General features: G+C 52.6%; 1 protein-coding gene across 1 annotated transcript in view; it reads right to left on the reverse strand.

Annotated features, from left to right (window-relative positions):
• The window catches only part of LRIG1 (leucine rich repeats and immunoglobulin like domains 1), a 111,584-nt gene that overhangs the window by 17,545 nt on the left and 66,580 nt on the right, over positions 1–27,459 (reverse strand). The window contains 8 exon segments of the mRNA XM_041761183.1: positions 1,391–1,462; positions 2,283–2,354; positions 7,495–7,575; positions 9,611–9,754; positions 11,831–11,974; positions 14,746–14,889; positions 16,638–16,781; positions 19,872–20,009. Coding sequence (XP_041617117.1) covers positions 1,391–1,462; positions 2,283–2,354; positions 7,495–7,575; positions 9,611–9,754; positions 11,831–11,974; positions 14,746–14,889; positions 16,638–16,781; positions 19,872–20,009 — 939 coding nt within the window.

The following is a 27,459-nucleotide window of genomic DNA, read 5'->3' on the forward strand; positions in this document are numbered from 1 at the left end:
GATCAGATGGCGGAAGAAAATGACCAAGTGGAATTAACCGTTTCTCCCATCAGAGGACTGGGCCCAGGGCCAGCCACAGCAGGGCACATGCAGCGAGCAGCGGGAAACCCAGGTAGGGGCCGAGGCTGGGCCTCCAGAACCACACTGGAGCATATTTGGGGGGGAGGGGGTAGTCCTAAATAGTCCTAAGCACCTGGAAGGGGCCAGTTCTTCCCAACTAGAAAAGTATCTCAGGAAACCTCAATTTTCAGGGAGGCCAGAAGGAAAATCTCTGTGTCCTTCCCTTTTCTCTCAGAATACCCTCTTCCCATTTAATCAGATTACTTCCAATGTTATATTTGAAAAATTGCAAAGAAAAGTTGAAAGAAGTACACGTGAACACTCACCATCTAAGATCCTGACCCTTCTAAGAAAGAGCAGCTACTCAACAGCTACATAAATGCCATAAAGCAGGTGCCAAAAGGCGTCCCGTCCCCTCACTTATCTAGAGGGATGTCACCCAGGGCCTGCTTTCATCTTAAAGTATGGGAACTCCGCCTTCCTGCTTCCCCCTTTCTCCCTGGGGCCCACCAGGAGTGGCTCAAGAATGAGGATGAGGTCAGGACACAAAGACAGCCATCCTCTGGCATCCACCCTTCTGTCAACTCTTCTAAGAGCCAAAGGCCCAATCTTTCGGAAACTAATACTACAGCTAGACTTTTTTGGTTGCATAATCAGATTAATGTATAGGAAGAAGAAAGGAAGCACGGGTGTTGCCACCTAAATACCCAGACGAGCTCCTTGGCCAGAGCCCAGGGCACAGGCAAGCTCTTCCAACCCTCGTTACCCAAGGGCAGCACCACCACCTACGGCAGCTACCTGTAACCATCCCCCACATTCTCTCTGCCTCGCTCATCGGCCAGCACACTCATTCTAGAAGCCCTTCTCGATACAGCTGCTCCATTTTACACAAATCTAAATGAGGAAAATTTGCCCTCGACATCGTTAAAGGAATTATTATACATTTTCTAGAAGAGAATTCATTTCATGTCATTTAGAGCCATGGTTAGTAAACTATGGCCTGCAGGCCCGGTTTTCGTGAATAAGAATTTACTGGCACACAGCCACGTCCATCCATTCGTGTATTATTTATGGCGGCTCTCTGTGACAACAGTGCAGTTGCCATGACAGGAGCCCACAAAGCTGAAAATACTATGTGACCCTTTAGGAAAAGGTGAGCTGACCCTAACCCAGAATAAGCCTCCATGGGGCACTTTTTTTAAGGACAGCCTACCCACAAATACAAACAGCCCCCTCGGGCATATGAACTGAGACATCACGGAATAAAGGCAATTCTAGCTCTGAATTCTCCGCTCAGGCTAGCCAGGGCCATGGAGTCCCAGGTACTTACAGCTCCTTAAGATTCTTCATCTTCACAAAGGCATCAGACTGGACAGATCTGATCGCATTCTCTCCAAGGTTCCTGCAAAAGAACAGTCTTTACTTATGCAGACAAACCCTGGGCACCCTTCAAGTCAGCCATGTGTAGAGCTGAGAGGCTCAGGAACTTTCAGGGTAGTCCCGGTTTCACCCGTGTGCCAGAGATACGAGCCAGACCCCGCATCCCGAGTCCACTCTACGTGGCTGGGACAAGCACGTAGGACAACCTCAGAGGCACACCAGCCTGGGGGCAGCATCAAAGCTGGCTTGAGACCCGCTCAGCAAGTCAGCAGGCAAAACCTTTCTGAACAGAATTCAGGTTGAACTGGACTCCCAAACAGAACAGACGAAGAATCAGGTACTAGGGGCATCTGCCCTCGATGGTGACCATATATGCCACTCTGCAAGCTGGCTCCATCCTCTTTCGGGCGCCCGGAGGCAGCCACAGCAGGAAAAACCCTCCTGGCCAAGCCCCCCGTGTGCTCAGCCCGGTGAGGCTGCTGCAGCAGGGCAGTCAGCCTGGGCCGGGCCAGATCGCCTGCACCGAGGTGAGGAGCCTGGGGTCTGTGGAGGAGCCAGGGCCACGGTGAGGCAGGGCAGGAGTGGGGAGGAGGAGGTATTTATCCAAACAGCAGCCACATTAATTAGGAGCTCACCGACCGGCCATATGTTCTGTAACTGTTCCTGGCATGGGCAAAATAAAGGCCAAAGTTGAAGCTGACTTATAATGAGAAGGAAGCAGCTGGCGTTTCCAAATAGGCTGTTTCTCAGTTTACAAAGATGTGATTAAATTGCTAGCAGACTTCCCCGGCAGCCGCATTTGGCAGGCCTGTGGGTCAGGGAAGGTCTGGCGAGATACTCACAGGTGCTCCAAGCCTTCCAGCCCCGAGAAGGCTCTCTTAGCCACGGACTTGATCTTGTTTCCAAACAGAGTGCTGCCATTTCCAAACATCCAGAGACAGGGAAAACCCAAAAAACAAAAATGGAGGGGGACAGACAAGGGAGGAATGGGAGAAAGAGAACACACAATTAGGGCACTGCCATCTGATAAGACTGTCCTGTGAGGGGCAGGTAGAAATCTGACCTGCACTCAGATTACGGGTCTGAAGTGTGCAGGCCTTCCCCCTTTCTGAAATAAAATACTTTTATCTTTATTCGAATTTAACAGCGATGACAGGTTGCAATTGCACACACCGTCTCACCTGAAAAGGCTCCTTGCAGTGTTCAGTGGAAACCCCCTCAACCAGCCCGGGCTGTCTCTGTGGACCACCCACGGGCTTCATGGGAAAGAGGGGACTGATCGCCGTTCCAGGGAACAGCAGTGGAGTCGTGGAAGGGAGTGCAAAGGCAGGGTGACCTACCACCCATGCTGAAAACTGGGGATTAAAGGTTCCCAAAGGAGGCAAAAAGAGGGCAGGAAAATGCTCTTTGCCCCTGAGATGCACCCTGGTAGCCAGGATGTGGCCACAGTGAGCTGCGCCTCTGCCTATGGGAAGGCCCCCAGGGGGTGCAGGGCGGGCCTGCAAGAGCCCAGATGCATTGCTGCTGTTGTTGTTGAGCGCAGATTTCAAATGATGCCCGAAGTTCATTAAATCCCAGACAGGTCGTCAAAGGTCAACCTCCAAAGTTATCGGATACCTGTACCCCCGGACTGCCCACCCATGAGAAGGGGCCCCTACTTCCAGGCAATTCCAACCACAACCTCCATAGGAACTACCCAGTTTTCCCAGAAACCAAAACCTGGCCCCTTGCAACACACACGGAGCAAAGGAATGCTGTTTCTGCTGCTGGGCTACGTGGTCCGAAGGAAAGCCTGTTTGGGGGGGTGAGGGGCACCCTCCTCACCGGCAGACACTCTGGTGATAGCCCAGTGGGCATTCCCTCCACCTCCTGCAGGCGCACCCCAACGCCATGCCGACAGATTTGCGGGCTCTCCAACCTGACGCCCACTGCCATCATCTAAAGGGCTCCTAGGAACGGGGGCCGCTGCGGAGCCCGAGTCCCAGCTCCGGGAGGGGTGGCAGGTGGCCCTTGAGGAGCCCCGGTGCCGTCTGGGAGCCCACCGACCACCAGAGATCTCTGCCGAGCCCAGGGCTACCTTCCAGGGTGGCCGGGCGGGAGCTGCCACACAGGCCTTGAGCTGCGGCCGACAGCTTGGGGCTCCTGGGGTCCCCCAGGCAAGTGCAGGGGGACCCTGGGATGACGGGGCTGCACATGGACAGGCCCGGCCGGCACCACAAGCCACAGGAGGTGCGTCCCCCGCCCTGCTCTCGGGGGCACTTGCAGGGGGGCAGCCGGGTCCCCCCAATTCACTAGAGCAGGTTCCTCCCCAGGGCCTCCCCGGAAGCAGCCAACCAGCGGCTCTGAGCTCAGCCTTGCGTCTCCGCCTCTGGGAGGCCGCCAGCCCGAAGGCCGGGGACCCCTCTGACTCCTCTTGCTCTCGGACGCGGCCTGTGTGAACGTGAAAACGACCTCCTCCTAAGAGTTTCCACGCGCTCTCTCCAGCTGAGGCTTTTATTCTAAAACAAATAACCTGAGCGCGCAGAAATCCAGTGGCCACGCTGACGGACGTTCCCTAACCACAAAGCTAGCCCAGCACCAAACCCAAGCGTCTGCGAGAGCCTGCCGACTTCTCCCTTCCTCGGATCCCCCGGGCCGGGTCATTGTGCTCCAGGTCCTAGTAAAACCTATTAACTGTTTAGGGAAATCTCCTGTAAACTAGATCCAGGAAAAAGCTGTGCTTTATTTCCTCCGTAGCATATTAGTCACGTTGACCTCTTTTACAGTGAGGGCAGACTGTTATTTCTAATGGTAACAATAGCAATAAAACAAATTCTCAATTATGTGGGGGTTAATCATCCTGCTAGTGGATTAAAATACCCCCTTCCGTTCTCCAGGCGGACATCTGGGGTCGCGGCTCAAGCAGGCAGGCTGGGCCGGCTCCAGCCAAGAGTGGGGTGCGGGGAGAAAGGAAGGCCGGGTCCATGGGCTGGGGGAGGCTCGTTCCGTCCTCACGACTGTGGGCCGCTAAACCTTGCCTGCACCTGATCTGGGGCTCCCAGAGGCCCCACAAGTCAGCCATCCACCCTCTTCTGCATCTCTGACTGCTCCTAAAGGCCTTTCAGGTCTTGCTAACAGCCCTATGGATGCCAGGCGGGTGCTAAGGTGGTGCTTGTACTGACCGGAGGAGCCGTGCCCTGTTGACCCCACTCCCCTACCCCTCCTCTGCCTGTGACAGTGAATAGCCCCCTGTAGGCCCTGCCATCCTCCGTGAAGACATGAGGGCAGCACCTACCAGGCCTGCCCTGCCTCACTGGCATCAGTAGGCCTCGTGGCAAGATCCAATTCTTCATTTCTGCCATCACTCCCCTTTGCACACTCCCTGCCCCACCCCAGGGAGTGCCATGGAGAGAGCTGGAACCATGGGGCAGCCACTCGCCTGACCCTCCCATACACAAGTGACTAACCCACTCCCCTCTGCTCCTACTTGTGCTCCAGAAAGCCTCCTTCCCGCCTCCCGTACCATGACCCTGCGCAGACCCCCAGGAAGTGTTCCACCAACATTATGAGTGGGGCCGTGGCGGCGAGGTGAGAGGTGAGCGAAATCATCACAGGTCAACTGGGCAAACTCGCTAGAGCTGGTAACCTTCTCGCCCTGCCAGGAAGCTCAGACCGAAGAATATCCAGTCCAGCTGTATTCCACAAGTGGAAACATGAAGGGCAGGGCTGCGTCCAGCACATCTGCACAGAGGGAAGCCTTTTATGGCCCTGCTGCTCCCTTGTTCCTTCCTTGGAATGGACTTTAATTTCGGTCTGACCTGCACGGCAGGAAGGACCCCAGGTCCTTGAATAACTGAGTGAAGGCAGGAACATCTCCGGTCCCATCCTCAATCCCCAAACACCTTCGTGCACGTGCTTCAAGGGCAAGCCCGCACCGGGTGGGAGGGACCCAGCGCCGACCGCAGCCCCGCAGGATGAGGGAATCTGTGGCGTGACGGCCCTAGAGAGGCAGCCCTTCTCTGCTCACACTCCCGACCCCAACGCTCCCACCACCAGGCCGCTCACACGGCGCAGCGCGGGGTCACGCCCGGGAGCTTCCAGGCGGTGCTTGGAGGGGACCAAAGGGAGGAGAGTCCAGCACTGGCCCCTTCCTTCCCTCGTCCATTAAGGGTTTCCTCGGCACCTTCTCACACCCAGGGAGTGGCTTTTAACCAGAGCTGGGCCCCAGGATCAAGGGAAAGCGTATGCTTTCCTTCTTTCCCCCTTTAACGGAGAAGATTCCACACACCGCCACAGGCAGTTGGAGCGTCACAAACGCCACCCGTGCCCGTTACACAGCTGCACCCATTGCCCAGTGGTGCCAGTCTTCTCTCACCTCTGGAGCGTCCCCCCGCCCAGCCCGGCTGGCGGAACAGGAATCCAGGTCACAGGCATCATGCCATTTTGTTTTTCCATCCAAGAGGAGGAGGATTTTTTTTTTTTCTTTTGCAACATAACCACGAGACCATCCCATCTCAATAAGTGCATATATTGAATCATATTAAGCAATTCCTGTCCCCATTTCCCCCAACTGTGTGCTTGCTGCCTTTATTCTGAAACATGAACAGAACCTCCGGCCCCAAGACTCTGATGAGTGGGGCTGGGTGGGAGGAGGCTGGAGATGGCATGTTTCACCAAGGTCCCCGGACTCTTGGGACCAGGTCAGCGTGGAAGGCGCTGCCCTCAGGGAGCCTGTGTCAAACAGCACAAGGCACGTGAGGCACACGGGCTAGGACTTGAGGTAGAACTGCTGAACCTGGTCCAGCGGGTGAAGAATGACAAAACACGGGAACACATAGCAGTGACACCAGGCTCCAGGCGCAGGCTGCACTCCACAGAACCAGAAGCCCCAGCATTCCTGGGGCCACCTGCCCTCACGTGCAAGAGCCTGTGGGAAGCCCTGCTGCAGGTCCCACTGGGGGGACAGACCCCACAGAGGCCCCAGTGGCACTACCCCCACCCCCGTGCCCACTCTCCCACACCTGTCACTGAGGGCCCAAACAGGCAGGCCCAGGGCAGTGAGGCCCGTGTGGGATGGCTGCTCGGCATCCTCAGCCCTCGTGGCACCACCTCTGTGCCGTCCTGGCTCTTCCCAAGCTTGCTAGGTCAAGGGGCCAGGAGGCCTGGAGGAGGGGGCACTTTTTTAGGGGAAGGAAAAGGAAGGCAGACCTTTGGTCACGCTGTCAGACGCTCACACTCTGCTAGGCTCACTGTCCCCAAGCAGGCTGGGAGCGATGCAGTGGGGACTGCCTCTGGCCATCTGCCCGGACCCTCCCTCCGACTTGGTAGTCAGTGGTCACAGCCACTCCCGTTCCCACTCCTGGAGGCTCCTTGGGGTCTGGTGACACACAGAGGGAAAGCAGGCGCGACGAGGGAGAGCAGCGCGAGCTCTGGAGCTGGACCGGCCGGCGCTGACCCTCCCTGCCGTGCGGTCTGCGGCAACATCCTTTCACCTGCCTCTCCTCGGCCACAACGTGGGCGCACGATATGGCGTGCTCGTGAGGTTGTTAGATACGACACACGTACACACACACCCTGCGGAATGAGTGACAAATTCTAGGGGCTTAAACACAGAAACCTTGACAAAACTGTGGTGCTGTCATATTAGCCCATGGTAACGGCTGTTCCTCTTTAACGTTACGACTGACAACAAAAGTATGGACCAGAGACTCCAAACCACTAACGGTACCTGGCTTTAGAATTTCACACAATTTCTAGCAGTTGGAAGAGGGCAAGATTTCCTTGTGCAAAGCAAGACAAAAAATATTTAGTTGTTTTCACGTCAGTCACAAGTTCAGCAAGAGAGGAAACCCAACAGGCCTCTGAACACCAGGTCTTAGCCACAGGCAGTGGGAGACGGCGGGCCAGGGAGAGGCCGGGACGCCTTGGCACTCTTGTTCAGACTTTTCTTCCCAGACAAAAGATCAGTGCGAGCCAGCCCTGCTCCAGCTGGGCCCAGGACACAGGAGGCAGGGAGAGCCTCAGAACCGTGGTGCACCAGCTCCACAGAAGCCACGGCGGTGCCGAGATACTCACAGCTTGCTCAGACTGTCAAGCCCCGTAAAAGCGCCGCTGGTGTCCTCTATTGTGCCCGAAATCTCGTTATGGTCCAGATCCCTGGGGAGGAGACAGAAAGAAGGCTCACCATCCAGCCCGAGTTCTCCACTCTCTTTAACATCAAGTGGGAAAACAGACGGATGCCCAGTCTGCGTCCTGGAAGCCCCAAACCGCTGTGTATTCTCGATGCCCAGCTGTAACGTATGGTCAACCCAAGCACAAGCGCTGAGCTTCGAGAAGCCTGTTCCACACACCCCATCGAGAGGCTGGCCGCCTCAGCCTTCCCACAAAGCTGCCATATGCCTCAAGCACACAGCTCCCCCAGCTCTGTGGCTGCTCCCCACGTGCGGAGGGTCAGGCCCCGGGGCGGGAAAAGGGTGCAGACAGCACATGGGGAAACCACCTCCCCCACTCCGCCCGCCCCACAGCAGGCATCTGCCCATGGGCAGTGAGAATGAGCCAGAAAGGCTCTTTAAGGTTCCTGTCTGCCCTCACACCAACCAGAATCCCTCTCCCAGACTTGACTAAGAGGCCACCGAAGGCACACGGAGGAAGGAGATGGCGGAGACAGAGGCGCCAGCACAGGGTCCTCCCCGGGGCCACTCGGTGCTGGCAAGTGGGTTTGGAGGCCGGAGTCGCCCCTCCTCGCGGGGCCTGCACAGCCGCTGACTCGAAGCCAGGGACGACATCTGGGCGCTGAGTCAGACTTGTGACCCACTTGCCAGGGCTGGCGGACTTCTCAGCCCAGTCTCCTCCAACAATGCAGATCACAAGGCGGATGACTCAGCTTCCTCCCCCAGCTCGTGGGGCAGATCACAGCGGCAGGCGAGGCCCCCACCTGGTGACCAGGCCCCCGCCCTGCCCCACCAGAGGCTGCCCCAATGTCCCCCACGGTTCTCTGGTGCCTACGCCTTCCTCTCCTGCTCTCTTGCCCATGACACAGGCAAGGAACAAAAAGGGATGCTGCTCCAGGCCCCCAAGAGAGCCTTCCAGAGCAATCAGCACTGCCAGGAGGGAGGGGAGCTCCGCTGGAGAAGTGCAGTGCTCGCTCTGACCTTTATCTTAGAGCAGAAAGCTCGAAGCTCCGAGATTCTGCTGCTGGAAGGGATCCCTCCTTTCAACGGGTTTCTCCCTATTATCTTCAAAATGAAAGCCTGGGACCCACGGCTGCCGCTCTGTGGGCCTGTCTCCCTGCTCCTCGCTCTGGTTGCCAAAGCTTTTCTCTTCTTTCTGGCTCAATCTGAATGTTGCTGGCCTTGTTATTCGGGCCTCGCAAACGCTCAAAGGCTGGCTGACCTCAGCTTTAATAGCCTGGCATCCGGGCTCTTTCACACTCCTGACAATGGCCCAGCACTGAAGCCTGCCCTGGCCTCTTTGCCAGGTGCAAGTGCACAGCCTTCCTGTCACACTGGAGCAGGCCCTCTGTGCAGCGGGGCATGTCGGGCAGGAGACTTCGTATCCCACTCTGTCTGGTGGAAATCACCCACCCTTCTCTGGGGGCTTCATGCCCATGGTTGCCTGGAAGTTCTCTGGAGCCAAAAAAAGATAAATTGTAGCTCCCAGAAAAGCATCCTGAAGCAACTTCTGGCAACCCCACCTCATAAGGAACTGAAAAGAAAAGGACATATGGCCTCTCTTTTGTTAAATAACCCTACTGAAGCTCAAGGACAGAAATAGGATTTCTTATTACATCCCTTGAAATGGGGCCTCCTGGACACAGAGCGTGCCAAAGGTGCAGGGGGAAGATTCAAGATGAGACAGCCTGAGCGCTGGCTGCGGTTCCGGGGGGATGCTCCCAACCGTGGGACCCTAGCATCCCGCCAGGAATTACTGCTCTGCAAATGGCAGGTTTCGGAGCCACTGTCACCCTCTGGGCACCACCCATGGGGACTGAGAGGCATTTTTCTGCTCAACCGGTTCTTTTTTCAGTTGATGCTCTGAAAAGTGTGATGCTCTGCACACATAGGTCAGCTCTGGATCAGATTCTGACACGAAAGCAATGAGGAGGGAATTCAGGGTGGCAGCTGGCTGACTCTATTCGGCCTTCTGAGCCAGGGACCCCTGCATTCTGTCCACCCCACAGTGAAGGACGTACAGGACACGCAGGTTTTTGAGTCCCTTGAAGGCGCCTTCTGCGATGTGGCTGATGGAGTTGTGGCTGAGGCGCAGGATGCTCAAGCTACTCAGGTCGGCCAGGCTCTCCTCGTCCAGCCGCGTGAGATTATTGAAGGACAAGACCCTGGGGAAGAGAAGAAAACGTCACCATCACATAACACAGATGCGCCCTGCTGTCTCCTGAACAGCGAGCCGCGCTCAGCAGGGTCTCGGTGGGACAACAGGATCCTGGCAGGCTCGCGGGGATCCCCCCCCAGAGGGCCTGTGCAGCTGGAAACCCACCAGGGCCCCACACCCACAGAGTTCGGCTCCTGGAATATTTGTGTAAATCACAGAGACCGGAAGGTGTGTTGAGCTGTGAGGATGACACAAGGTCACACAACACAGGAACCTGTCAAGCTCCAATCCCTCACGCCGGGTCCGTGGGGGTCCTGACTCAGGCTATCAGGGACCTCTCACGACAGGGGCCTGAGACCCTGGCCCAGACCCAGCGGGCTCAGACAGGGAGCAAGGAAGCCCTGTTAGACTCCCGACGCCGGCCAGCAGAGGGCACCACTAGCCGCTGCATGGAACCAGCCTTCCTCCCAGAAACTCCTGCCTGGGGGGCGGCCAGGGTCCCCTCTCCTGCCCGCACCCCAGCAGGCCTCCTGGAACCTCCTCGCACGATGCCCCCCTACTGCGTGCAGGGCAGGGAACACACCCCCGAATCACACATCTTCCCTGAGCATCGAATCAAACCTTCCTCCCAGCATGCCTCCCGCACACGGCCCTGGGTTGGTTACTTGGCCTATCCTTCATCTTTGAAAAATGGAAAATCTGGGCTGGGCCAGGGGGAAGCAAAATAAATTTGGAGAAGATCAAGGAGTTTTTAAAGGCTGCAGAGAGTAACATTATTTCCCTCCTGGAGAAATAAGTCATGGTGTCTGTCTGTCGGGAAGACCTGGCAAGTGATTAAAAATACCTCCTCACCTGCAACGACAGAATTAAGCTTATAGGAGAGGCTGGAAATGCCGGAAAGCAATCCTAAATCTGGCTCTGAGGCTACTGGATGTCTGGCAAACTGATAGGCGGTTGAGGCATTTCTGTGACCTTCTCTGCCCCTTGTCATGGGGATGGAGGACAGCTCATGTTGCTCTACCTGCCAGAGGGGCACAGGGGACACACCTTCACTGCTGCCTCCAAACCAGGGCCGCGCACAGCCTTCAGCCAGTCAGAGCTCGGCTCCTCACTCAGCAACTGGCCTCGCCCAGGCACGGGGGACTCAGGAGGCCCCTCTCGCCTCCTCAGGGTTCTCAGGCCTGGACAACAACCAACCAGGAGTCCTGGGGCCTTCCTGGTGGGGCCACGGCCTGAGCCGAGAGCTGGTCAGAAGCAAGGATCTGCTTGCTTCCTCCAAAAGCACCACCCAACTCCCGCACAGGGGTCAGACACAGGCATGACCACTGGGCACCTGCAGTGCCACTTCCATGGTCAGGGACCCACTGGCACAGCGGAAGGCCCAGGCCCTCCTGCCAGGAGCCAGGACGTCACTGGTGGTCTTGAGGATGTCCATGGCTCAGGATTCCCAGTCCCTGCCCACAGCCTGGTCTGGAGGTGTCTGGAAGGAAGGATGGGCCACACGCCGTCCAGGGAGGAGTACGTGCACATGCGCCTCGGCACGGGCCCCTGCCACCCAGACACAGGGGTGCAGGTGCAGAGCAGGGACGAAGCAGCCGAGGGCCCAGACGACTTGTCTAATGGAAGGAGGGTGGACACTCTGAGGATGACGTGCAATTCTCCCACTATCAGGGTGTCACCATCTCTCAGGGCCAGGGCCCAATAAGCCCTGTCACTAGAGGAGCACATGTCACTGGGCGTGCCCACTAATGTACAAGAGGCTTCCCTTCTAGAACAGAGCGCTCTACCTCAGAAACTCTCCAAGGCCAACCCTGGAGCTCCAGCTAATCTGAATGCAGGGGTGTGGAGAGGCCATCAGGAGGGAGTCCAGCTCAAAGCACTGAGGTCCCGCTCAGGGCTCAGCTGGCCGGAGCTGTGTCCCCCGTCCCAACCCAACACAGGCCATAGGCCTGCCCGCCCCTGAGAGCCTGAGCTTCCCAGGCCGCTGTGGACCCACCAGGCTTAGAGCTTTCCCACCCCAGCAGGGTCACCCACAAGCAGAGTCCCCGAGTCTCTCCACACACAGCAAAAGCAGGACACTTACAGCTCATGCAGCTTCGGGCAAAAGCTCCAGCCTTCACGGTTAATGCGAGCGATGGAGTTGCTGCTGAGGTGGAGCTGGTGCAGGGCCGAGAGGCCGTAGAGCCAACCCCTGTTCACCTCCACCAGGCTGTTGTACTCCAGGTGCCTGCAACGACAACGCACAGGGTGAGGGCGGGCCTGCCGGTGGTCTGCTCTCATGTGCATACCCATCACGTCCTCGGGTCACACACTAGTGGGCACTGAGGATCTGACGACAGCGCAGATGAGGATCATGGGGTCTGGGGGGGGGTGCAGAGGGGCATCTATGTGTGTGTGTCTGGGTCGGACATTGGGGAAGACAGGCAAACCCAGCAGATGGCAGTGAGCACCCAGGCTGACTCGGGAGTTCGGAGGGTGAGGGGACACTTCCTTAAGGTGACCTTTCTTAGCCGAGTACAAGTGAACCAGGCACACAAATGGGCAGAGGGGTTCCAAGCACAGGGCACAGCAGATGGCCAAGCCCATGAAACATGAAAGGAAGAGAAAGGAGAGAGAACAGGGGGTACCTTTTATCCACGACCCCCCCTTAGAGATCAGAAAACTGGGGCTGGGAGAAGGTAGGTAACTTGTGTAAGATTCGTTCCTTAGCTCTGCAAGCTGTGAGGGGCCAGATTTCAAACCCAGGCCTGGCTAACCACATGTGGGCTCTGGACCCTGGCATCTAGAGACACACCTTAGCTCTGGGGTCGGACTACTTGGATTTAAATCCCAGTTCTGCTACTTTACTGGCCGAACAGGGTTGAAACATCTGTAAGATGGAGTGACCCCAGGGTAGCAACTTTGCAAGGCTGTTAGGAGAAGCAAACAGGACGATGCCATGCTGGAATTTCTGCACGGCGCTGAGGACTTCACTCCCACCAAGAGGCTCCAGTGAGGACACCTTACCCTGCTTCTCGACCCTGCACAGCCCAGCCCAGGATGACCCCACTGCACTAGCTTCTTGAATAAAAGTTACTAATTCATATGTCGCCCCACGTTCAGTATTATAAGGCTTTCGGGCAACCAGGATTTCTTTTTATCTGTCTCACTTTTTGCCGCTGCTCAAAAGGTGAGCACTCCGTTTATAAATAACCTCTCGGGCACCTCATCACCCTCAACATGTATGTATTTGCTCAACTTAAAAACCAAATGCCACGTGTGGACTCCATTTTCTTCTCAGAACTCTCTCTAAATCTCGGCACACCACCTCCTGGATTTCAAAGTTTAGAACAAGTTTTTAGGAGGTCACGAAAAAGGGGTTTTGAATAGAAATAGATGAGTGACCAAGCCAAGGACCAGGAAGAGAGGGAGAAGCAAGACCGCAGTGCTAATGCTGATGCCCTCACCTCGCAGAGTGTGGGTGGGTTTGGGGGTGGGTAGGAATAGGGGGTCATCAGAGACACTTTTGATAATGAGCACAGCGCAGAGCTGATGAAACGGGATGTAGTTTTTGTTTTCTGTCTCTGTTGCAAAGATAACAAAAGACATGAACGTAACGTGCAGCCTGGAAGGGAGGATGTGTGTATGCACGCATGTGTGCATGTGCATGTGTGTGCATGGCAGGTTCCAAGTTACATCATTAACCATAACACATCTCCAGTTGATCAACAAGACAGGGGGAAGTAAACCAATAATGCCGGGTCCCTGGTGGGCTCAGTCAGTGAAGCCTGTGACTCTTGATCTTGGGGTCATGACTTTGAGACCCACATTGGATGTAGAGATTATTTTTTTCTCAAGATTTTATTTATTTGGGCAGCCCAGGTGGCTCAGCAGTTTAGCTCTGCCTTCAGCCCAGGGCCTGATCCTGGAGTCCCAGGATCGAGTCCCCCGTCTGGCTCCCTGCATGGAGCCTGCTTGTCCCTCTGCCTGTGCCTCTGCCTCTCTCTCTCTCATGAATAAATAAAATATAAAAAATTTATTTATTTGTTCATGAGAGGCAGAGACACAGGCAGAGAGAGAAGCAGGCTCCTTGTGGGGGAGCCTGATGTGGGACTCCATCCCAGGACCCGAGGATCACGACCTGAGCCAAAGGCAGACGCTCAACCACTGAGCCACCCAGTTGCCCCAGTGTAAAGATTACTTAAAAATAAAATCTTAAAAAAGAAAAAAAGAAAAACCAACCAGGAAAGGGCTACAAGAGACTGCCCTTCACCAGGGGAAAGAGAGAATGGGGAGCAAGGGGCCACAGGCACTTTTCTGTACCCTCTGATTTTACTCAGTTATGAGAGTACGTGTTACTGCCCATTGAAAAGAAACTAATTTAAATGTTTAAAAATGGAAGATCAGTAACTGCCTTTTCTGCCCCTCTCTGTTTTACGTGACTCGCAGGCAAGCAAGCTCTGCAGCCGTACACATCTGGCTGGAAAAAGTGCTCCCTTGATAACAGTGGAACACCTGCATCGAGTGGCTTGATTAGCTCACTAAACATAAGTAAATCTCCCAGGGTGAACTAGATGTTTTGGGGCCCACCTGCACATCTAGACGGTCATATCCAAAACAGGGAGACCGGGAACTTCCTGTAGCACGTGGGAGAGGGAAGGGTGCAGGAGGAGGCCCACTCTGCACCCCACTGCTCGCTGAGGACTTGGCAAGGGGACAGAAGTCCAAGCACAATGGCTCCTTCTTCTACCTTCACCAACCTGCTTCCCTGACCAAACCCACCAAACCACCCCCTCCCCCGAGATTTTCCTAACCTCTGAGGAAAATACCCTTAGATTGGGCAAAGTCACCAAAGCTACTAAGCTGTGCCCAGCCTCCTGAGACCCAAAGGGCAGGGGGCCAGGTGCGGCTAGAGTCCTAAATGATCCCTGCAAGGTAGCGCGGGCTGAATGAGCACACGCAGGTCCGCAGCGCCTGTACGAAGCCGGGGCCCTGCCCGGAACCCAACACCACACTTACAGCACGTGTATCCTGGACAGTCCCCAGAAGGCCCCATCCGTGAGCTTGCTGATGTTGTTTCGCTGGAGCTTTAGCACCTCCAAACTGTCAAGCCCCTGGAATGTCAGGCCCTCGATGACCCGAATCCGATTCCTATTCAGGTCCCTGAAGGGATGAAGATAGCAGGTTCAGAGGCCTCGCTACATGTACCCCACCTACAACTGTTCCCATGCAGGCCCAGCTGGGTCTCTGAGCCAGCACAGAAAATTGGGGTGAGGCTGTCCTGGCGAAGCACAGATGGACCGCAGGGGTCCCCATGTGTCTTAAGCTGCTCTTGCCTGCCACGCAGGCAGTGATGCTGACTAAGCCATGGCTTGTGAACAAAGGAAGGCGCAGGGTTCCCCAGAAGCCAGCCCCACCAGGCCTCCAAATGACCAAATGCTCCATTTCCTCCCCAAACATCCAGGACCCTGCAGTGAGGAGGTGGGTGTGACTCAGGATGGGAACATCTTAGGTGAGGTGTCTCTTAGCTCAGCAAGAGCAATCCATACCAGATGACTCGACCTGGGAAAAACCTAACCACTGGATAGCAAATGGCAATGACTTTCCCACTGGAGGCATGAGCCGGGGTCTCTACAGATGGAGAGGAGTTGGTGCATGTGGGAGAGGAGGGGATGAAGCACATCCATCTGGCGTCCAACTCCACATGACAAAACCACAGTTCACCAAAAAATTTCAGGAAGCTGGGTGGGCTGGATCCATTAGTAACACTAGGGGAAGAGGGGGGAACACAGGGCTAACCAGAAAGCCCTTGGTTTTCCCCAAATACTTCTATGGTGTCTCATCATGACTCTGCTCCCTCACACAACCTTCTGAGCATCCAGAGACCTTCTCCAGAGCTGAAGAGACCAGAGATCTCCCACATGGGTGTGTGTGTGTGTGTGTGTGTGTGTGTATAAGAGAGTGTGAATGAGTGTCTGTGTGTGACAGCACATGTGTGAGCGAGTGAAGCACAGGTGTGACGGTGCTGGGGGTTGGGCGCCCCATCTTGGTGCTGAACCTGTCTCTGAACAATTGTTGTTCTGTTTAGACCCAATCTCCAACACTGGCTTGTTTTCCTGAGATACTCTTCTGATATAAAAAGGACATAAGAAAACGAAAAAATTGTGCCATCCTAGGAGTGCACTCAGCTTTGGAAATCAAAAAACTAAACAAATCCTTTCTTAAGAAGTGACACCTGGGTGGCTCAGCGGTTGAACGTCTGCCTTTGGCTCAGGTCATGATCCCGAGGTCCTGGGATCGAGTCCCGCATTGGGCTCCCCTCAGCGAGCCTGCTTCTCCCTCTGCCTCTGTCTCTCTCTATGTCTCTCATGAATGAATAATAAATAAAAATAAACAAAAAAGCAAAACAATAACTACCTTATAAGATTTAGCAAGTGAGGACAATGGCCCGCCTCTTGCTCACTACCTCTGGCTACACTAACTTCATCTCAGACTGCTCAGAAAGTGCTGGATACCACAGCATCCACAGTAGAGATTTTATGGAACTTTAGAGAAAACACAAACGCAGAAACCCCGAAGATAAATACCCCAACCCACACAGCCTAAGCATCAGCCAGGATCAGCTAAGCAGCAGGATTCCTCATCTCATTTTGGAAAGTGCCCATGAGGACAAGCATGTATATCCTCAGTGGATCTCGATTCCTCCACAACCTGAGGCAGCCCACAGGCACCAGACCCAGCTTCTAATTTGTTTTTATGAGGTGTCACCATAGGGCCATTAATGATAGTTTACGCAGGGCCTGGCCGAGGAGGAGTGAGGAAGGGGTTGCATGTGCAGCGAGGGCCATGGGGAAATCTGGCCTCCATAAAGTGTGGCTAACCTTAATTAAAGTGCAGGTTTCCATACTCACAGTTGTGTCAGCCTGGGTAACTTGAATGCTTTCATAGGAAGCTGGGTGATCCTGTTTTTGCTCAAGCGGAGCATTACCAGCGACCGTGACAGACCATCAAATGCTCCCGACTCCAGGGTGCCAATCCGGTTGCTTGCCAGGTTGCTGGAACGGCGACAGGGCAGAAAATGTCATGGTCAGTAGGGGGCCTTCCTCAGGCTGGTACAGACACCAGACCTCGCTGAGCCGGGGACAAAAGCTAAACACACCCAGGGGGACAGGTGTCCGAGGGCACATTCATCGTCTTTACTCCTGGACAGGGGAGCAGGAAACTGGTGCGTCAGGACCATGCCCTTCAGGCCCTGACGGATGGTCACTTCAGCCTGGTGCACACTATGCTGGTGGCCAGGGCTGCCTCCACCAGGGTGCAGGGTCGATGTCACTGACCCCAGCACCCCAGCACCCTCACCGTCCAGCCGGGCTGTGAGAGGGCCCACTGCACAGCCACCCGTGGGATTCCCTCAACACCCACTGAGACCCAGGGTTCGAAGTCAGCAGGAAAAGCCCTAGGAATCAGAAAGTCGACTTCCACGCACAGTCAGAACCGATTTAATAAGTTAGAGAGGCAGCCTTACATTGTATTTACTTCTTAAAAAGATTTACTTATTTCAGAGAGAGCGCATGTGCACACGAGCGGGTGGGAGGGCAGAGGGAGAGGAGAGAATCTCTAGTAGGGACCCTGCTGAGTGGGGAGCCCAACTCGGGGCTCGACTTCCTGACCCCTGAGATCATGACCTGAGCCGAAATCAGGAGTCGGATGCTCAACTGAGCCTCTCAGGCGCCCTACCAGCCTGAAAATTTTTTTTTTTTTAGATTTTTATTTATTTATTCATGAGAGACAGAGAGAGAGAGAGACAGAGAGAGAGAGAGGGGGGGGCAGAGGGAGAAGCAGGCTCCATGCAGGGAGCCCGATGTGGGACCTGATCCTGGATCCCCAGGATCACACCCTGGGCTGAAAGCAGCGCTAAACCGCTGAGCCACCCAGGCTGCCCATTAAAGCGGGTGTCACTGTACAACTTTAGATCTGTATCTACACTCTTATAAACGTGTATAAACCAACTCATCTTAATTGTGTTAAATGTATCAAAGAGACACTAGTTAAACAGACCTGCCCAGGGTCCCTTTGGACAACAATCAACTCCTCAATGGGACGTCCTCCTATAAGATTATGTCTGTAAAGAGCACTTCCCCTCACAACACACCGGGACATAGATTGTACCTGTGACTCCACTGTGTGTACACTCTATCAGCTAATAAAAAGAAGAAAAAACAGAGAGGAAAGGGAAGAATAATAGGTTATTCCTGTCAGAAGTTCCTGCTACCACCACATTCCTTCCACCTTCCGTGGACAAATGCTGCTTTTTGCAGCTAAAGCATAAAGGAAAAAGACCACAGAGAATTTGCTTCACCAGAGACAGGAGGGGGATGAGGCGTTTTTCACTCCTCTGTCAGGTGGTGGCCCAGGACAGGGCACACGAGGATTCTGTGCAAGCAGGGCTGGACTGCTTGTTCCTAACACCCCACATTAAAGGGGAACAGTCTGTATGATGGAGATACATGGGCCAGGAGCTGCCAAAATAGAAAGTCCCTCCTGCTTTTGTACAGAGAGAGGTCACTGCAATTCAGTTCAGTGGCTGTTGGTTTCTTTGTCCCAAGCAAAGGAGTGCCAGGTGGCAACAGGACACCTCTGGAAAGCCCTGAGTTGGGGGCTCAGCAAGGTCACCCTGGCTTTACAAAGGCCAGGGCCCCCCATTTCCAATTCTGGTGCCCTGATGCAGCCTAAGAAAGAAATCACTTCCCCTCCTTGGGATCTCGGAAAAATCTGGGTACCATACCTTGGCTTCCCTGAACAGAGAGGTCAAAATAACTCCTACAACACCCTCATGAACGGTCCCCAGAATGAGTCAGGATGAGTAATGACGCAGGGAATGAAAACTCACATGTCATTTGAAGATATCTCTGGAGCCTGGGTTTTTAGTTTCTTCCCCAAAGCAGTATTTTTCTACCAATAAACAGTAAGCTCAACAGGTTTGAATGGTTCCTCCTCCTTTCCACCATGCACTGGGTGTGAGAAGGGCTATTAGGATAGGCAAAGGGGACACACACCAACAAAAAGATCTAGGTGGTCCTGGGAACCCAGATGTGGGAGTACGCACCTCCTCAAAGAGCGCTCACACCAGGCTTCAGGAGTGGGGTGCCACGAAGATCAGCACCCACCACATAAGCCTCGGCAGGGAGGCCTCCCTGCAGGGCCATCTGCTACATACCCCTGAATCTTCCCTCCTACCTCTCCTGGGAGGCAGTCCAGGCAATGAGAGAGAACACAGGCCTTGTCCTCCAGCTACACCTGTACTTGAGAGCTAGTGGCTCCTCTCAAGTGATGGGTCTGTGAGGCTGCTTCACCCCCTCCCTGCCTCAGCTTCCATCTATGCAGTCAGGATAACGCTGCTTGGCAATGTCCACAATAGTCAGACTATGGAAAGAGCCTGGAAGTCCATCGACAGATGAATGGATCAAGATGTGGTGTGTACACACACACACACACACACACACACACACACACAGGTGTACTACTCAGCCTTCAAAAAGAATGAAATCTTGCCATTTGCAATGATGTAGATGGAACCAGAGGGTATTATGCTGAGCAAAGTCAGTCAATCAGAGGAAGACAATTATCATATGATCTCACTCACATGTAGAATTGAAGAAATAAAACAGAGGATCATAGGGGAAAACAGGAAAAAATAAAACAAGATAAAATCAGAGAGGGAGACAAACCATAAGAGACTCTTAATCACAGGAAACAAACTGAGGGTTACTGGAGGGGAGGCAGATGGAAGGATGGGGAACTGGGTGATGGGCATTAAGGAGGCCACGAGATACAAGGAGCACTGGGTGTTATATGCATCTAATGAATCACTGACCTCTACCTCTAAAACTAATAATACACTATATGTTAACTGAATTTATATTAAAAAAAAAAAAAAAAAAGAAGAATGCTGCTTAATCAGGAGATGCTCTACAAATACGCACACAGAAGACAGTGGACCGGGGTCCCCCACCCTCTGCTCTGCTGAGGAAAGCCAAAGGTGCATGCCCAGCCCCTCCCCGCCAGGCTCAGCCTGGGCACAGGGGAGAGGGAAACCCATGCTCTGCACCCACCCCGGGTGCAGATGGCAGAGCAGGGGCACTTACAGCTCCTTTATGCGCAGCCCGTGCGGAAAGCAGGTGTTCCGGATCTCCGTGATGTTGTTTGAGCTCAGGTCCAGCACCTCCAGGGAAAGGTAAGCCTTCAGCTGACTCCCCTCCACACCGCGGATTTTATTGTGCTGCCTGAAACACAAAGAGGGAGGGGACTGGAGTCTGTCTGTTTGCAGAGAAACAACATTTTCCCCACTGTTTCTTTCAGACACCTTCTTCCCTGATTCAGATAATTCTCAAAGTGGTGCTGCTCTTCAAATGAGGTCTCCTCTTCTTCTTTCTGCAAAGTTATCACCTGCTGGCTGGGTGCTAGACAGAAGATCGAATTTCCTGGCAGTGACGTGTTTGTCTGCCCAAGTTCAAAGCCTAGGCTGCTCTCCCCAAGGACAAGAATGCAGGGGTTATGTACACCATGCAGAGAACACCGAGCCAGAACTCAGAACTCACAAGTGTGCATTCCCATAAAGAATGTTCCTGGTGAAACCAACCAGCTCCTGGTGGGGTTCTCATCTAGAATCTTCAGAATGTAGCCCAAGCCCATCACTTATGGACTGCAGACACCATAGCCTAGAGTTCAGGTCTAATCCAACTTAATGCTCATGACACACCTCATGTTTTGCCATATGTGAGGACAGGCACAAGGGATTTTTTTTTTTTTTTAATGGCATGATTCTGACAACCTAACAGAACAGGATTGATGCTCAGTCTACCTGGAATTAGATCCAGGTAGAATCTGATTGAATCTGACCCTCCTAACTCTACCCTCTTGATAGCTTTGTTCCTCGGTTTCCTCGTATGGAAGATGGGGCTGTGACCTCTTCTTTTAGAGACATGGATCACCCAGCTGAAACCACACGAAAGCAGATGTTAACCTAAGTGTTCAGAGTGCTTACCCCCTACCCAAAAAAGGCATTTTACCACCATGACTTATTTGCACCTATAGTCCTCTTTCTGGAAACCCCTGAACTTAACCAACTAACCAAAATTTATCAATTAGGAAAAAGATAACAAATGCTAGCCAAGGCTGGAGGCTACGGGGACCCCTGCCCCCAATTGTGGGTTTGGCTGTGCCAGGCAGATTCAAACCACAGCAGCCTTAAATCCCAATATTCAGATACTTCAGAATCTGTTGGGTGGTACTGTTGGGCCTCCAGTTCCAGGCACTCACTCAGGCCAATTTCTGAGTCAACAGTGTCAGGGTCCCTGGCCAATCAAAGCATTCTTGAACACAACACAAGGAAGCCAGGCGTCGCTTACCAAGTGGCATCTCTTTTAAACAAACACTTGACCAAATCGGTTCCAACAGGCATAAACAAGGCTCTCTTTCCCAGAAGCTCTGGGGCTGCTTGTCCACTCCTTTGTTTTTTTCCGCAACTCTCCCAGGCCCTGAACCCAAAAATCCATTTACAAGAGCACAACTCCCCACACGGGGAAGTCTCCCCAGAATGAAAGGCCATTTTTCCCTCCGCGTCCTCTCCCTGCCAAAGCTCTGTCCTTTGAGTTCTTTATTATGTTCTTAATAAAGATGGTCTCTTCAGTTTTCTGCCTCCAAAAGAAAAAGGGAAAAAGAAAAGAAAACCTTTATTATGTTAAGTATGGGAAAAGAAGAACAAGAAAGGCAACAGAGCTGAGCCTCATCCAAGGAACTGTGAATGCAGGACCAGGGAGCCAGGAATAGAGGATGTGAAGAAAGCAGGCAAGGGGCACCCATGGCCCAAAGTCATGCAAAAAGGGACTGTACACAGAGGAAGGGGCCACGGGACAGCTGGGAGCCCCCCTGATGCTTCTCCCATTGTGCCTCGTCTCTCTCCTCTGTCTCTGCCCTTCATTCTATACCTTTTTTGGTCTTTCTTGCCGGTCTGTTTGTTCATGGATTCAAACAGGTTGTGGGCCCCTAGGTGCACCAGGCCCACTGTGGAGGAAGGACTTGGTGATGAGGAGGAGGCTCTTTCACATGCCGTAGACGTCCCCAGTTGGCCCAAGAGGCAGCCCCAGGGACGAGACACAACTGGGCATGAGAGTGAGGGTGACAGGCACCGGGGACACAACGTGCCAGGGGCAGTGCTGAGTTCTGCCCCGAGCAGGGTGTGGGGGCTAACTCCAGGGGCTGGAGGCGGACACTGGGAAGACCCAGGCCAGAGCTGGGAGGCAGACAGAGCACAGCAGGTGAGGCCTCCCAGGCCAACCTGAGAATAGGGACTCCATGTCACCACGGTCCACGAGAGGGGGCAGCAACACAGACAGAAGACAAGAGTAAGAGACAGGCCCAGAGGACCTGGAGAGGAGAGCTGGGGGCTGCAACAAACACTGATGCTAAATATTCTAGTCTACAGATCTGAAGATAACCTGGTTAGCAGGCTAGCGGGTGTGCCTGCCATCCCTATGTGTGTGTGTGGACTACTCCCCAACTCAGTAACCTGAGAGAACCTATTAAGCCATCCCAAGGAATGGGGGAAAAACATTTGTAAATCACGTATCTGATAAGGGGTTAATATCCAGAATACATAAAGAACTCCTAAAGCTCAACAACAAAAAACCCCCAAACAACCCAATTAAAAAATGGGCAAAGGACTTGAACAGACGTTTCTCCAAAGAAGACATGCAAATGGCCAGCGGGACATGAAAACTCAACAACAATAACCTCACACTCATACTATTGGTATTATTAAAAACAAAACAAAACAAAACAAAACAAAACAAAAACAAGAATGTGGACAAGAATGTGGAAAAATGGGAACCCTGGTGCCATGTTGAAGAAAATGGTATAGTGGTTCCTCAAAACATTAAATATCACACAACCCAGAAGTACCACTTCTGGCTATATATCCAAAAAGACTGAAAGCAGATCTCAAAGAGATATAAGCACACCCATGTTCGTAGCAGTATTATTTACAATAGCCAAAAGGTGAAGCAACCCAAATGTGCATCGAAGGATGAATAAACACAGCACACTCTACACGTACAATGCACTAATTTCAGCCTTAAAAAGGAAATTCTGACCCACGTGTTATACAATGAGCATGAATCCTGAGGACTTTATGCTAAGTGAAATAAACCAGTCACAAAAAGACAAATGCTGTATGATTTCACTTCTAGGAGGTAATCTGGAGTAGTCAAAGTCACCGAAACAAAGTAAAGTAGTTCTTACCAAGGGCTGGAGAAGGTAGGAATGGGGAACTGTTGAATGGGTAGACAGTTTTAGTTTTGCAGGATGGAAATAGCTCTGGAGATCAGCTGTACAACACGAGCGTATTTAACACTACTGCACTATACACTTGAAAACTGATTAAATTTTGTGCTATGTGTATTTTACCACAATTTAAAAATAAAACAAAAAACCCAAGTCAGTTCACAAGAATCCACTGCCTACCACTCAAAACGATGACTCTCGCATCTCATGTAGGACTAAGTCCTCACAGTGGTCTCCAAAGCCCACGTGACTGCCACACACCCGCCCTGCTGCCTCATTCCACTGTACACACCACCCCACACAGCCCTCAGATAAGCAGGCACACACACGTCTTAGAACCCTTGCACTTGCCTTTCTGCTTGGAATGCTCCGCCCCCTCAGATGCACAGGTGTCATACCCTTACATCCTTCCCATCTTTATTCACACATCGCCTTTGCAATGAGGCTTCCCTGGCCAGGTTCTCTAAACCCACAGACTCCTCCTGCCCATCTCTCTCTAACACACACTTTCCACTCCCTTGCCTGCTTTATTTTTCTCAAAAGCTCTAATTATCACCTAATATATTCAGTAATATGCTTATTTCTAAGTTTAACACCTTCTCTCCCACCAGGATATGGCTCAAGGAAGGTGGAGATGCCTGTCTGATCTGTCCACTAATGTGTCCACTAATGTGTCTCCAACCACTGGAACAGTATGAAGCACCTAACAGGTGTTCAATAAATATGTGTTGAATGATTCATAAAAAATGAATACAAGTTGAATTTCTGAATCTCAGAGATTTGGGACTTGTCAGCATTGAGACAGAAGAAAATCATTAAGCAGATGAGTTCAGTCAGGGAACGTGAAGGAAAGAAAGCGTGTCAGTGGCCCAGTGGTAGTACTGCCCAGACAACACAACACACTGAGACCTTCACAGGTCCTCAGGGCTTCAACACTGCTGGTCCCAGCTGCCGAGGATGCACTGCCGTCTCCCCGCCGCACCCCCCCGGGCTGATCTCTCTGCTCTATGCTCTAGCTCAAAGCCCTAATCAAATTCTTCCTGAACTCCTGCACTCTGGAAAACTGGCCACACAGTTCTGTGCTCCTGTAGACTCTACCCACCCACCCCCAACATGACAAAAAAAAAAGAAAAGAAAAAGAAAAAAATCACACTGTGTTAGAGATCTCTGTGGACCGTGACAACTCCACCCAAGGCCAGGAGTTCATCCTGGGCTGGCACTTGGTATAGCACTGAAGAACCTGCCATGAGCACTGCCCTGCTTGAGTTCAAATCCCAGTTACACAGCTTTTAGGTGTGAACCTTGAGAGAAGCCTCCTCTATAAAGCAAGGTGTGAAGTTCCTATACCCCCCGGGTGGTGTGACCTGACACAAAACAGTTGCTCAATAAAACCAGTTCTTGTTTTTATTAGTCATATTTGTATCCTCAGAGCCAGGCTCAGGATCTAGTTTGCGGGAGCTTCTCTGGCAAAAGAATGAATAAATATAATAAATGACTGGTTCCTGTCTACTTCTCTGCCATATTTCAACGCAAAGCAGGCAGGCCTGAGTCCTCTCTCAGCAACAAATCGTTGACTCGGGGCCCTCAGTCTCAGCTCTGTGCATGAAGTAAGTGTGTTCCAGCTGGAGAGTATCATCTTGAGTAGCTGTGCTTCAAAGCAAATCCCAGACGAAAGCTTCTGCAGGACTCCACGGCCAGAGAACTGACGAATCCCCAACCAGATGCATTACATTCCCCTCCTCACTCCCGCAGTAAATGTGGCTTATGTGCACACCCTGACCACAGCCCACCAAACCCTACCCTACCCGATCCCGGGAAGTCGGCTTACCCAAGATGCCCCCTCCAGACACCCATCCATAAATGCCAGAGCCAACGTGGTGGCAGTATTCAGGGGAAGAGTACACAGCTGTGAAAATGTGTTTGCTGCCCTGATTCCATCAGGTGGTCCACTTTCAAGAAACTGTCCATATTTTGAATGCCATGTGCAACACGGAGGTGGTCATGTCTCTCCTTTAATGTAAATGACTGTCCAGTTCCCAAGAAGGCCCACACTTATCTTAGTAACTTCTAGATCTTTGCTCAAGTTCTCTTTAGCAACAGCTGACCAATAACTCAACACCTGTACACAGCAGATCCTGGGTGAAGTCACAGGGAAATCATAGAGCAACCTAAAGGGGCAAGTACTATTAATCTCTGTACTTAATAGTTAAAGAAACTGAGGCTTGAAGATCTGCTGGGATTCTCCTGAGGTCACACAGCTGAGAAGCAAGAGGAACTCAAATGCTAATTCAGAAGGGCAGGACTATCAGGCGTGCCATCTCAGAGGCTCTCCCAGCAGAATTTTAAGGACACAGTCCTGGATTCAATCCATAAGCCCTCGGCAAAGCTTGGCTGGGTCTGAATGCTAGCTGGCTATTTCCTGGTCTCCTCAGACCCATCTGCATGACCGGCCTCAGCTAGGCCTAGCTTTTGTATCAGCTTCCTGGAGGCCTGTGCGAGCAACTCTCCAGAGGGCTTTGTGCCTCTGGACTCTCAGCAAACGAGGCAGGGAAGCTCAAGTCCTTACTCATGGATATTCTGGGTGGAAAGAATAGTTCCTCTGAGATCATGTCTTTAAGGATGTGTAACTGAGGGAGGATTGGCTGCCTTGATTCTTGGGGGAACGGAGAGCTGCAGAGGGACACCCAGGCTCTCTCCAGCACTGAAACCAAGTGAGAAGGGCTCTGCGGCTGTGGGGCCAGGGAAGGGAAGGCGCGGTGCTGATCCCCGGTGCCCACCTCCACCCCGTGTCGGTTTACCCCCTAGGCAGCCCTCTGTGGCAAGGAGAACTTAATACAGCACAAGTCTATTAAACCAACACCTGTTAAAGGCTTCAAAAATAAAATCGGTCTTCAAAGGCAGAGGGCAGGCAAGATAAGCTCTCTCCACTTGGCTACATTTTCAGAGTCGATGTTGAATTGGATGGTAAAACAGACAGGGGCATTTGAAACCAACATTTAAAACTTTTCATCATAAGTGATTGTTCCACTATGGGTCTGTGAAAGGTTCATTTACAAGGTCCTCCCGTTGCTGGTGGAAAAGATCTCATGTCACTGACAACAGCCAGGAAGAAAGGGAAAGCAGATCAAAAGAAGCAGGGTCACGGGGGGTCAAGTGGATTACAGCTGGTTCCTGAAATTATGCTCCTATTGTCTACACCAGGACTCAGCAAACGTCTTCTAAAATAGGCTTGATAGTGAGTATTTTAGGCGTTGTGCCTCATGCATTCTCTGTCATGAGTACTCAACTCTGACACTGGAGTGAAACAGGACAATATGTAAATGAATGTGTGTGACTGCTCCTGTAAAACTTTATTTACAGAAATAAGCTGTGGGCCACATTTAGCCTGCTGCCTACAGTTTACTGACCCCTGGTCTACACTATAGCAACCAGTTTGGGTTGGTGGGGGAGTCACCCAGATTCTAACTCTAGCTCTGATGCAGCCTTGGAACTGTCGGTAAATTACTTTCTGCACCCGGCTTACCTACCCCCAAAATGGTACTCAATGACTCTCTACAGCAGAGAACCCTTCCATTGTTCCTCTAGGGCCCATGTCAGATGGCACTAATTGGAATCTTTCCCACTGATGTCTCTTCTACCTCTTCAGGAAGTAAACTGGGACCTAAGTCTTCATCTTCATTATGTCACTCAAAAGACAACCCAGGACCCTGACCAGGGAGAGCCGGTGGAGACAGGTAGGCAAACACGGTGATCTTAAGAGAATGGAGATCCTCACTCTTTATCTTTACTCCTTTTAATTCTTCCAATTAGGCAAACACACTAAAGCCGGCCAACCCACTGTCCTTAACATCTAAAGCAGGCACACCCTGCGGCTCTTTCAGAGAATTATGGTGACACCCAGAAATCACACTGTCAGCTCCCAGAGTGTTGATTCTTACTAGTAACAGCATGTCTTCCATGTTATCTCAATATCAAACTTTTAAAGGTCTTCCTTAACAAAATCAGCAAAATTGATTCCAGGCCTTGCTTTATTTGAACCTTTGGCTAAGATGTAGTTTCGCACAATTTAGCCCTGAAATGGGGTGGGCATGGTGGGGGGGTCATACACCTGCCACCACCACCCCCACCCTGCACTCAGCACAGTGATCCTGGTGAGCATCCTTACGATCCACACCCTGCAGGCTTGGAGGACCAGAAGCATCTTGTACCCGGCCTATCCCGTGCTGTCCCAGAATTGGTTCTATGGTTCTGCACCACAGCACTTATCACCCCCAGAGCAGGCACTCCAAGGTCTGACCAAAATGGATGAAGGCGTTCACACACCCTTCAGTGCTGCCTGGGGCTATGCTGTAGTTCTGTAGCCCATACGTGGAACCCATAGAAGGCTAGACA

Source organism: Vulpes lagopus, chromosome 7 (assembly GCF_018345385.1).
Source record: "Vulpes lagopus strain Blue_001 chromosome 7, ASM1834538v1, whole genome shotgun sequence".
NCBI classification, from domain to species: domain Eukaryota; kingdom Metazoa; phylum Chordata; class Mammalia; order Carnivora; family Canidae; genus Vulpes; species Vulpes lagopus.